The 13,569-nt window shown below is 36.5% G+C and overlaps 1 protein-coding gene across 6 annotated transcripts in view; it reads right to left on the bottom strand.

Moving 5' to 3' along the window:
* PBX3 (PBX homeobox 3) overlaps positions 1-13,569 on the bottom strand; it is a 230,973-nt gene that overhangs the window by 157,014 nt on the left and 60,390 nt on the right. For 3 of the 6 annotated variants that reach the window (XM_049710708.1, XM_049710707.1, XM_049710709.1), the window contains exon 3: positions 11,031-11,096. The exons of the other annotated variants lie outside the window; for them this stretch is intronic. In XM_049710708.1, coding sequence (XP_049566665.1) covers positions 11,031-11,096 — 66 coding nt within the window. The remainder of the gene's footprint in view (positions 1-11,030; positions 11,097-13,569) is intronic. 6 annotated transcript variants of the gene reach the window in all.

The following is a 13,569-nucleotide window of genomic DNA, read 5'->3' as shown; positions in this document are numbered from 1 at the left end:
TCATTTGCTCATGAGTATACAATGAAGTTTACAAGGGGCCACATGAAGTACGGTATCACAACAGACTGATGCAGAGCGGATATGAGAATCCAGCTGTTGAAATCAAACACTGAAGAGGTTTGCAAAAAATGCAAAACAATGCCACTCTTCTAATTTTTTCTTCTGAAAACCATGAGTTGTTTTTTATTCTTAAAATGTGATTTTTAAGATATCAAAATGCAATCCATTTATTATTGTTTTAAAATAAACTAATAATTTTTTTAAATTTCTAGTATGGTGAATATTGATAGATATAATCCACATAAGCAAAAGATCTCTAGGGTTCTCAGTAATTCTTTATGGCATGGAAAAGGATCCTGAAAACATAAAGAGAACAAGTGACCTAGATCTTACAGCTGATATGAGATGAAATGAACTAATGCATGTAAAGAACTTTTCACAAGGCATGGCAAAGAATAAGTTCTCAATAAATGGTAGCTGTCATTGTTACATTACAATAGCTGGGACTACTGAAAGCAATCTTGAGACCTGGGATTCTTGGGAATTTAATTGTCTCCCATTCTCTAGTAAGCAATGAGTACTAAAAAAAAAAAACAAAAACTAAAACTACAACAGAAAAAACAAAAACCTAATCATCAGTCAAATTTAATTCATCATATAGATTCTAATTTAAATTCTATCTTAATAGGTCTATATATTATCTTTCTATACCTGGTGACTTCCCTTAAAAACTAGAAAGGCCTGAGTCCCTAGACTTAAAATATACCTTAGCGTCTACCATAGGGTTCTCTTTTCCTTTGAGCCACTAGGAAAAGAGCAACAAGAAGGCTGTGTCTTGAGCCAAGCACAACAAATTAATTAGGATATTTCATTCTCATGAAATTAAAGTCATACTTTCCTTTGAAATACAGGATCAATACAGGAACACTGAATAACAGAACTCAAGGGCCTTTGAACAAGCTTCTGGTCAGATCCCTGACTACAACCATATCTAGCACATACCCAAGACAGACCAATACATACAAAGAATCACAAACTGAGTAGTTACCTTTCACACATGGTCAAGTAGCTCGATCACAAAGCCAACCAAAATCTTTCCTGCTTTCACCTTAAGGTCACTTCCTTATGTTTCATCTTTTATTTATAAAGATAAAAATAAATATGAATTACAAAGAAAAAATAATAGTAATAGTAAATATAAAGTATGAACAAAAATGATACTTAATAGTATACAGAAACCAAATACCTGGCATTGATCTTATAAAAACCTTTCAACCCTTTAGCCTTCTTTCATTCTCTTAACCATTCTTTTCTACCTTCTAAACTCCAAAATAAAAACATCCCGGATCTTTTAAAAGTTTTCTTAAAAAAAAAAAAGGTAGACTGATCCAAAGCAGCTACCACAAAAACTTCAACGAGGCACTAGTGGACTATTTAGGCTTCTAAAACATTCTTAGGAATCACATGATATATCAGATTGTTCCCAAACAAGGTCCTACTGTATAGCACAGGGAAAAACTATATTCAATATCCTGTGATAAACCATAATGGAAAAGAATATTTTAAAAAAAAGAATGGGGCTTCCCTGGTGGCGCAGTGGTAGCGAGTCTGCCTGCCGATGCAGGGGACGCGGGTTCATGCCCCGGTCCGGGAGGATCCCACGTGCCGCGGAGCGGCTGGGCCTGTGAGCCACGGCCGCTGAGCCTGCGCGTCCGGAACCTGTGCTCCGCTATGGAGACGCCACAAGAGTGAGAGGCCCACGTACCGCAAAAAAATTTAAAAAATTTTTTTTAATTTAAAAAAATTAAAAAAATGAATGTCCACAGGTGTATAACTGAGTCACTTTGCTATACAGCAGAGATTGGCACAACATTGTAAATCAACTATAAATAATATATAAATTAAATTAAATTTTTAAAAAATTGTTCCCAAAGCTAACACAGAAAATATTCTTTAAAACTATCACCAAAAAAATGCTCTCCCCCTTAAAAAGGGCCATATTAACATTACATATCTTAATAAGTTTAGTCTTTTTAAAACTGTCTTTGCAACTTAAAATCAGCACTAAGGGGCTTCCCTGGTGGCACAGTGGTTAAGAATGCCAATGCAGGGGACACGGGTTCGAGCCCTAGTCCGGGAAGATCTCACATGCCACGGAGCAACTAAGCCCGTGCGCCACAACTACTGAGCCTGCACTCTAGAGCCTGCAAGCCACAACTACTGAGCCCACGGGCCACAACTACTGAAACCTGCGCTCCTAGAGCCCGTGCTTCCCAACAAGAGAAGCCCGGGCACCGCAACAAAGAGTAGCCCCCGCTCGCCACAACTAGAGAAAGCCCGTGTGCAGCAACGAAGACCCAATGCAGCCAAAAATAAATAAATAAATCAGCATTAAGATGAAAGCAATGAATACCATAACACACAGAGGTACATAAAATCCATTCTCTAAGTAGCATATACAGCTCAATGTAAGTAAATACACAGGGTCATGACAACTTTTTAAATAATGTGTATATTTTGCATATACTACAGTGACTGGCACAAATTAGGAAATGTTAATAATCAGCAGCAACGGTAGGCATTAGCAGGGGACCCCAGGCATGTTCATTTGCCCCCCTTTCTCACAACTGTATTTCTGAGTTTCAAACATCCAGTGGCTTCACAAAATGTGGCTGTACTATGAATTTCACATAAAAGAGTGAAACTTAATGAACGGTAGTAGTTACTGACAAAGAAAAATTTACATCATTTTTTAAGCTATCAATACTTAGCAGTAAACAATAACAACAACAAAAAATCCACAAGTGTAAATCCAAATTATACAACTGTTGAAATGAATGATCTATTAAATCCCCAAATTCAACTACTGATTAATGTGTGTTTCATAACTATGGAGTACGGAATTAAGGCTGAGGATGTCACAATATATTATGGGGAGTTTTTAACTAATAATCTAATACAAGCAGATACAATACTGAGATGATACCCTGTATGAATGTATGGGAAAATGTAATAAAATATATGCATTTATCAGATTATACAGCCTTTCTTCTACTATGGTCAAATTACGATCCAAGTTAAACAGTTTCCTTTTAAAACCTTTTCTAAACTACTAAAAATTTTGTCTAATGTCACCTATTAGAATATAAACCATGCTCAGGGAAATATCAAGTTTCAACCTGAAGAAATATATTCACTTTAGAGTTTCTAAAGAGGTGCTCTCACCTTCAGTTAAAAGTATTATTATTTACAATGAAACACCACATGTACGCAAGAAATGTTTTTAAACTCTGCAGAACAACAAAACAGTACCTCCTTTAAAAATAATTGTCAATGATCAACAAAATAAAGGATTTTCTCGGATCTTCTGCACAACAGACCTAGAGGAAAAAACACTCTCAAGGCTGCTTGCAAGAGCACTCCTTGTCCCACCACTAATCAGGCAATAGGATAAAGTCCATTCTTTTAAAGCTACACAGTATATATGCTGGGGTTAAAAATATTTTCACAAAATTTTTCTAACAAAAGAACATTATATTAGATTCACAAGCATGTTAGCTCTCTGCCACTGTTTAAAACCTACCTTTAAGTATTAAATTTTTAATTTTACTTATTTAGGAAAAATTACATAATTCTTCATAGCACAGTTTAAAAATAACTCCACTATTAATGCAGGCCCTTTATTTAATCACAGGCTAATTTACTCCTGACAGAAAGTAAATTCCACTATTTTCTGTGAGGCTTTATGAAATTGCCATCATTTTTAATTAATTCTTAATTAAAATATATTACACCACAGCTTCTACCCATCTCTCTTGATATTCTAACATAATCAATTCAAGACCATTTACATATCATTAATTAAAAGCCTTCCTCTCTCATCCTTAAACCATAATGAGGCTCTATTTCTCATTAGCAGCCTTTAAGGGATAAAATAACAATAGAGTCAAGAATGAATGGTAATTTTTAAAAATAATAATTTATATCTTTATATATATATATAGTGGACAGTGCTATTTTCAAAATTTCTCAGCTTTGGGGAATTGTTGAATTCTTTCTGTATGTTTTTTAACAACATAGAACAACAACTGGCTATACTTTGAAACTAATCTTCAAATAAGATAAAAATAAATAAGAAATACTAGCATCTTTGAAACTGGGAAAAACCAGACAGATTTCTGAATCTGGACAATAAGTCTTACCATGAATGCTACAAACAAGTAAGTTACTATAAAGTAAAAAGAAGACAATTAACATTTCCTTGTCTTCATTTCTATTTTGTTAAAACTTGTCCTAAATTTTCAGAAGTGATATCTAAACTGTCTGTAGGAATCCTTTGCTTTTAAAAGGATTCTTTCTTTCAACTAAAAGAGCCCATTGTTAATACCTCTTAAATCTTAAGATGTAATTAGAAAACTATAATTGAAATTTCTATCTCTATGCATTTCTTACTAGCTTACCACTGTCAGAATGAGGTATCTGTGGTTACATGAAGAACTGAAACAGAGAGGCAAGTAGGAAGTTCTAAAATTAAACTCCAGAGCTGTGATATGTTTTACACATTCTTAAATGAGCTGTGATATATGCTGGTACTATAAAAAGTTATCATTTATTGGTAATGAAAGGTAAAAATTAACCACCTATTCAATGATTTTACCTCTTCTAGAGGCTTTTTAAAGCCATATACAGCTTGAGAGAAGATTTACAGTAGTTCGTGACTTCTAACCCACTGTTTTCAATATTTTGGCTGTAAGTTACAAAATTAATATAACTCCAGCTATGACTACTTTTATGATTAGTGTAAAATAAAATTTCATTGCTTTTCTTTCGCTTTGAGCAACTGCAGTGGTATTGCCTTCTGCAATACTACAAAAAAAAATGACTTAAACCTTATGACTGAATTAAACCTTAATTTGTTACATTACTCAGAGTTTATTATTCATAATTATATTTCAAAGCCAAACTATGAACACAAATAGGGACCAAGTGAGTAACAAAATGTGACCAAAAAAATAATGCCACATAATAGAGGCAAAATAAAATCAGACTCATGTCTTGGAAATTTTATGCAGACTTATTGTCACCAGCATTAACTATATCTAGGTGCTTCATATCAGGCAAATCAGATTTATATCACTGTCTTCTGTCAAATGCAGGTGCTCCACCACAACTTGTCAAGACAGCCTGTCTGAATCTTCACACGTCAGACAGAATCACAGCACTTGGTGTTTTGGTCTGTTGACAGCAATTTATTTTGATGTGTTGTCACAATATGGAATTCTTCAATGCTCTGCACCATGGTGCCAGTAAGTCCCACTATACTTTTTTCTACTGCCAGATGCTACAGGTTTAGTAACGGGAGAAGGCAAAGTTTTGCCTTACTTTTAAAACCGCTTTTTTAAAGCTCTAAGCACTTAATTTACAAGTGCAGAGGAGCACTAAACAGAAGAAAGTATTTCATTCCTTAATCTCAGCATCCAACATCCTGTTTAACACCACAACCAACCTGGGTGAAGCAAAGCCAGCCAGCCTGCTAGGAACAAACAGGGACTTAAAAAAACCTTTAAGTCGGGCTTCCCTGGTGGCGCAGTGGTTGGGAGTCTGCCTGCTAATGTGGGGGGCGCGGGTTCCTTCCCCGGTCCCGGAGGGTCCTACGTGCCGCGGAGCAGCCGGGCCCGTGAGCCGTGGCCGTTGGGCCTGCGTCGTCTGGACCCTGTGCTCCGCAACGGTAGAGGCCGCAGTGGTGAGAGGCCCGTGTACCGCAAAAAAAAATAAAAATAAAAAAATCCTTAAGTCAAAAATCAGAGTAGTCCATCCTGAGGCTAAACAATAGCTTGGGCTACACATCCAGTATGGTCGATTGTTTTTCAGCTCTTTCACAGGGCTAGTTTCAATCCCACAGTAGAAACTTCAATTCTGTACAGTTGCAAGCAATTATTATGTAATATGTAACTATGTGTAAAGCCAGGCACTAGGGGATACTGAAGAATGAGATGAATGGAAATAAATTTCTTTTGGGTTTTTTAAAATACATTTTCCAGAAATCTGTACAAATTCCACATTACTACTCCACGGAGTAGTAATATAAAATACAACTTACACAGGAAATACAAAAAAGACAACTAATTAAATGTGCAGGAAAAAAAAGTTAATAGTCACAAAAAAGCTCAGAGAAGTGTTAAACTTTGTAATCTTTTTCTATCCTATTTTTTTTAATATATAAATTTATTTATTTTTAGCTACATTGGGTCTTCGTTGCTGCAAGTGGGCTTTCTCTAGTTGCAGCAAGCGGGGGCTGCTCTTCGTTGCGGTGCACGGGCTTCTCATTGCGGTGGCTTCTCTTTGTGGAGAAGCACGGGCTCTAGGCGCGCAGGCTTCAGTAGTTATGGCTCGTGGCCTCTAGAGCGCAGGCTCAGTAGTTGTGGCTCACGGGCTTAGTTGCTCCCCGGAATGTGGGATCTTCTTGGACTAGGGCTCCAACCTGTGTCCCCTGCATTGGCAGGCGGATTCTTAACCACTGCACCACCAGGTAAGCCCTCCTATCCTATTTTATATTTTAATCTTGCATATTAATAGCTTCTACATAAAATCAATTTAAAAACAAACAGTACAGGGTTATACTAGATAAATATTTCCATTTATAAATAAAGATTTCTCAATATCTACATCTAAATCCTTTTCTTATAAGCAAGAAAGATATCAATAGTGTGTGAATGTTTCCTGTTTCCACAGAGTTCAATTATTATGGATAGAGTCAAAATTTTTAAATTAAAAATCAAAGACCAACATTCTCTTGAAAATTTAAAAAGTAAAGAATTAGCTTTAGGTTTGGAATTATATATTGGAAAATTCAGGATTAAAAATTTTCTTGTCAAAATAGTAACATTTTAAACAAGCAAGTAGTGTTGGTAACGGACCCAAATAATAAAATTCCTCTTTGAAAAAAGAGTGAACCACAAGTCAACTTAAAACTAAACCAGTATGGCTATGTAACAAGCATGTAAAGCTCATTTTCAAACTTCATAACTTAACTATAAGAAATGTTTTTATATTTATGAGCAGGGACTCTGGTAACACTTATCATCTACCGCTGGTACACACTATAGTCATAAGAACTTATCTCCAAAGAATTCCACTATAATTTTTTTAATATAACAATGCTGTATCTTCTCTGTGAGGTAAGTTGGCAGTAGACAAAATGGTATTCTTTTTAATTTTATATAATAAAAAATAACACAAAAGTTATTACAGTGAGTCAGAATCAAAGCTGAACAAAGATTCCCAAGCTTAAAATGATTCCATTAAATTATACTCTAGGAGTTCTTAAATTAGATCAGTCCAATAGGTCTGCCTTTTGGCACAAGTCTAGAAGGCACCATTCACACAGTATTTTATAAACGGTGCAACCTGTTGTTGTACAACTCAACAAACCTGAATCTAAAGATAGCCTCAATGAAGTTACTCTGTGTGTGTGTGTGTGTGTGTGTGTGTGTGTGTGTGTATTCCTTCCAGAAAAAGGTCTATCTCTGGCACAAACCCTAGTCTCTTCTATAAGGTTATATCATCACATAAATCACAAGTATCCTCTAGTCCACCTCCAAGATCTCTAGGAAAATAAAGGTTCGAATAGTGTTAAAGTGTGGGACACAAACACTCTTCATGAAAATAAGTTGCAGGGTGACTTTTACCTAGTAAATAAATATGACAAGTAAACAATAGATGTATATGATTCAATATGTGTTGTATTCAGAATGCATGTCTAATTTACTCTAAAGAAACCAATCACACTGACACCACAAAACTACCTACATGTAGCCTTTATAGACTGGCACTAATAACACCAGCCAACACAAAACAATTCTTTAGTTTCATGACTGATTTTTACAAAGAATGGAAAGTTAAGTGAAAAATGTTGATTAAAAAAATAGCCTGTCATTTAATGGGTGAAGAGCAGCTACACATGCACAGATATATTAACCTGCAGAAAAATGAAACTACATGAGAATCCTGGTTTTCTCCCCCAAAACAGTAAGAAAACCCCAATCATCTGATAATCCAAAAAAATGAGACACTACAAGAAAACAGAGAATTAGAGAGCTGAGATTCTATTTCAAAGACGATTTGGCAAAGATCATGGAGGGAGAAAGAAGGGAGAGATGGGGGAAGGACTAAAAATTTGAGGACACTGATAACCCTATGCCCAGTGAAAAACAGCACAATAAAAATAGAACTAACTGCACTATGAGTTCTAAACTTTATCCCAGTTCTGTAAGTTATTTAGGCAAGTGACCTTTGGTAAATCCCTTACTTAGCCTTTCTAATCCTCAATTTCCGAATTTGTAAAACAAGAATAATACATGTCCCACCTACATCAGAGGTTGTTATGAGGATTTAATACATTATGTAAAAGCACTTTGAATAGTATAAAAGCACTATAAAATAGTCAAGGACAACTTAAGATTAATGAAAAGCAAATATCACTTTTAGATCTCCCAGTTCAAGAGAGCAGACTGAGCTCATGTGTTTAACCTCCCCTCTTCCCTTCCAAATTTCCATTGATAGAACAGTAAAGGGTATAAATCCATTGAGAAGGGGGCAGGGGCTGCAGCAGACCAAATTTTGATAAATTTCTGGAAGACAGATAGCAAATGAGACTATACTGACATATACACCATAGTGGAGGAGACCCAAATTAAACAATGAGAAAGAGTTGCAATAGAAGCAGGAGCCAGTTTCACCAGCAAAGACTGGGAGATGCCACAAGCTTGGAGAGAGGACAGCAACAGGAAATGGGGCACTAAATTAAAAAAAGGCTTAGAAGCACCTGGACCATTTGGTCCCTCCCCATACTTTCCATACACTACCCAGCCACTGCAAAGAATATCATTTGCTGCTAGGATAAAGCCAGACAACTATTCTCCAAAAATAACTAAAACATAAAATTAAAAGTAGAACAAATAGAGGAGGAGATACTATCTCATATAATGAAAGTCAAGAAATACAATCTGATAGTGATGGCCTCAAAATTGAAGAATATTATTTATTTTATGAAAATAACCCATACCAGAAGTAAAATTAATACTATGACAAAACTAGACAGTAAGAGGAGAAAAGGAGGTAGGAGATAGTATATATAAAGCAAATTCCTCACCATAGAAAAACTATATACACAGTTAAAACATACAGTTTAAATTTACAGTGGGTAGCTAGCAGAAAAACAAAAAACAGTAAGATAAAATGCACTCTCCTCTGAATAGTGAGACTATAGGAAAGAAAGAAGAAGCTACAGAACTTTTTTCAACTGTGAAAGGGGAATACTTTTATATTAAAATTACTTGCTAACTCCTTGAAAAAGATTCTTTTCAAAATGGATTGACCCAGAAAGTTAGCCTGAGGCACATAAAATCTGACTACCTACTCTGATATCTTTCAAACTTTAGGAAAAAAACAGACATAATTCGTCAGATGCTGAGAAGAAATTATCTTCCTAAGCACACAAGTAAGGAAAAAGGAATGGAACTGAGAAATAAGGAAGATTTTATCTTTCAGCATTTTGATAAAAGATGAGTCAGAAATGAGGGGCTATAATTCCCTAATCCTTCAGGTTGAAGAATGGCAATTGGGAACAGTGTTTTCAACCTCAAATTCCTATTCTGGAAGTTGTTAATCACCTTGAATGGTGGATGGCTTAATTATATAAGGACCACGTTAATGTCTCAAAGGAGGGAGAGTGATCTGATAGGAGGTTTTAATTTAAAACACTCTTCATAAAATTAAAAATGAATGCCAACGGACTATAATCTGTGCCTCTGTGCAGAAGTAAAAGGCCAATATAGCTATAAGAATACAGTGTGATCAATTGGGCTTTGAGGCCAAATGATCCAGTACTAGTCAATAATCATGAGTGTTATTCATAAGAGAGTCAAAAGGAAGTAGCCTCTATTTGTTTCAGCTAGTAGATCTTTCTATAGGTTATTTTCAGACAGAAGAACTGCTTATATCTGTGAAAGAATAACATTTTCAGACTATTCATGCCCTCTGGAATTACTCTATAGAACGAAATATCCTGGGATCCAAGTATTTCTAGGTTACAGCACTAATCTTAAAAAGAACAGCATAGTTTGGGAAAATTTGGACCCATTCTGTTCTGTTCTTGAGTTTTACTAGCAATTTAGCATTCAAAAAAAGGGAGATGGAACAAGTTCAATTCCATATAAAGTTAAAAGTTAACAAGGGTAATAGGTCTTTTCAAAGTATACGAAAGTACAATAACTAGAGGGACAGCAAGGTCAAACATGAAAATGTCCATCTTTGGGGGGAAAATACTATCTGCTACCTTTGATCCTTTCATGGTTTTCTAGGATCCAGGACCACTACTGACAAGTGTGTTTGTCTTACTTGTTGGACTCTATAGCAGCTCCTGTCCAAAAGAATTATAATATAATCTATGTCATTTTAAATTTCTAATAGCCAAATTTTAAAAAAGCAAAAGGAAACAGATAAAATTAATTTTAATAATATTTTAATTTGATATATCCAAAATATTATCATTTCAACATGCAATGAAACCTTTTAAAAAACTATTAATGAGATATTTTATATTGTTCTCAGTCTTTGTCTTTCAGTATTTTACATGTACAGCACATCTCAATTCTAATAAGCCACATTTTAAGTGCTCAACAGCCACAAGTTGCTAGTGGCTGAGACACTCTCATTTGAGAAGTTCTCCTTTCAACTGACTGGCATGACTTAACAGGAGCAAAGGACTCTCAGTTTCCAAGTCAACTGCAGTTTCCTAATACCATATAAGATCAAGCAGAAGCCTTCTAGTTGTAGTGTATGAAGACTTGACCTCCATTCAAAGAACCCACTTGACTGGTGGAACAGATGCACTTGTTTGCCCCACCCCTTACTGAAACCGTACTCAAAGACAATAAAAGGACAGGGGGACCACATAAATCTGAAAGAATTAAGAGCAGAGAACAGACAAGAACCCACTTTGTTCCCATATCATTAGCAATCAGACTTACACATCTCCTCCACTTTTTTCTCTCTCACTTTCCAGCCAGGAAATTGGTGGAAACTTCTCAGGAGAACTGCCAAAGAGACAAAGATTTGACAGCTGGACGTCCACATACCAAACACATCACCCTATGGTGAAGACTATCAAAACCAAGAAGCTCCACTCACACACGTTGAGTTTTCATCAGCTTTAAAGTGCCCGAAGCTTAAATATTCTTCTATTCGCTAGCATTTACTAGGAGTCTACTATGTGCCAGGCACTGTTCTAAGCACTGGGGATACAGCAGTGAACAAAACAAAGTTTCTCTCCCTCTCTCAAGGAGCTTACATTCTAAAAGGGAAACAGACAATAAACAAATGCAAAATATAGACCAGAAGTAGAAATAAAACAGGCAAGGGGTATAGAGTATAATGGGAGGGGGGAGAAGGGATGCTGTTTTAACCAGGAAGGTCAGTGATTTGAGCAGAGGCCAGAAAAGAGGGAGAAAACCACACAGATATCTGGGCAAAGAATCTTCTAGGCAGAGAGAAGAGCAAGTATAAAATCCCTGAAAGGAGAGTACATTTGGCCTACTGGAGGAACACAAAGGGGCCAGTTCAGCTGGAGCAAAATGAGTGGCACAGGATGAAGGGGGGTAACATTAGAGAGAAGTGGACCAGAAGACAGGCCTTGAAGACTATAGTTAAGGACTGAATTTTTATTTCAGGTGAAATGGTAAGCCATGAGAAGAAGTGACATTATTTGACTTATGCTTTAAAAGAATCACTTTACCAGTTGTGAGAAGAAATGACTTGTAGGGCAGCGTGGGTGGAAGCAGAGAGGTCACTTAGGAGGCTACTGGAATAGTCCAAGCAAGACATAAAGGTAGCTTGATAAAGGGAGGAAGAAGTGAGAAGTGGTGAGATTTGGGTTATTCTTTTGTCTTTGTTTTAATAATTTCAGTTATTTTAAAAATAGCAAAAATAAAAACAGTACAAAAAGCACCCATATATCCTTTACCAGATTCACCTATTTACCTGTTGTCAACATTTTATTCCTTTGTCAAGTGTGCGTGCACACATACAAGTTTATACACACATATTTCTGAACCTTTTGAGGGTAAGTTACATATATCATGGCCCTTTATCCCTAAACACTTCGGTACTTCTTAAAAATGCAACATGCTGGGCTTCCCTGGTGACGCAGTGGTTGAGAGTCCGCCTGCAGATGCAGGAGACACGGGTTCGTGCCCCAGTCCGGGAAGATCCCACATGCCGCGGAGTGGCTGGGCCCGTGAGCCATGGCCGCTGAGCCTGTGCATCCAGAGCCTGTGCTCCGCAACGGGAGAGGCCACAACAGTGAGAGGCCCGCATACCACAAAAAAAAAAGCAACATTCTCTTACATAATCACAGTACAGTTATCAACTTCAGTAAATTTAACATGATACAACACTTCTATCTAATTTATCAACTAACCCAATAATGTCCTAGCATTTTATCCCCTCCATTTCAGGATCCAGTCTAGGATTGGATACTGTATTTAGTGTCAATCTCTTTAGGTTCCTTTAATCTGGAACATTTCCAGAACATTTATGACATTAACATTTTTAAAGAATAAAGTCCTCTCCCCCCATTTTAAAATTAGAATGTTCCTCATGTTGGATTTATCTGGTATTTCCTCATGATTAGATTCAGGTTATGTACTCTCAGTGATGCACAGGCGATGTTGTGATCTTCTCAGGGTATCACATCTGGAGGCACAGAATGCCCATCTGTCCCTCCCTGGTACTGTTAATTTGATCACCTGGTCAAGGTACTGTCTGATTTCTACATTGTACCATTAATATTACTTTTTTCCCTTGCCACTGGATATTTAAGACCACACGGATATTCTACTCCTTAACAAAATTTCCCCCTGTATTTAGAATTTATTGAGCTTCCTTGCCTGATCCAGTCCTAACCATGATGACTGCAAAATGATGATTTTTCCAACTCCAGCATTCTTTCCCCATTTACTTACTGGCCTCTGCATTCTATTGTAAGAGCCCTACCTCTTCACCCATTTATTTACCTGTCTGTCTTTCTATTATCAGTTTGAATTCATGAATTTTTATTTTTTCCAATGGTTCTACAATTCATTACCGTACTTAACTATTTTGTTGCTCAAGCTGTCCCAGATTTGGCAAGTGGGAACTTTTCAAACTGGCTCCTATGTCCTTGTGATATGTCTCCATCATCTTTTTTTAGCACTTCCCTACCTCTTGGCATAACAAAATGTTCCAGGATCATCTTGTACCTACCCTGCCCCATCCTGGAATCATCCATTTCTCCAAGGTGCTTAGTTCTTTTAAGAGGGAATGGTACTAGAAACTAAGACCTGGGTACTAGTTGTGCACACTGCTACTGGGATATCTTTGTTTCTTGGCCCTTTTATACTCTAATTAAAGGACCAACTGATCTTGCTGATGGAGTGAATATGGGCTATAAGAGAAAAAGAAAAATCAGTGGTGACTCCAGAGCTTCTGGCTTGAGCTACCAGATGAGTGATGTTGGCCTACATTAAAATG

The sequence above is a fragment of the Orcinus orca genome, chromosome 6 (genome assembly GCF_937001465.1).
Source record: "Orcinus orca chromosome 6, mOrcOrc1.1, whole genome shotgun sequence".
NCBI lineage: Eukaryota > Metazoa > Chordata > Mammalia > Artiodactyla > Delphinidae > Orcinus > Orcinus orca.
Note: the sequence above shows the minus strand (reverse complement) of the source record. Positions and strands in the feature narration are given on the sequence as shown.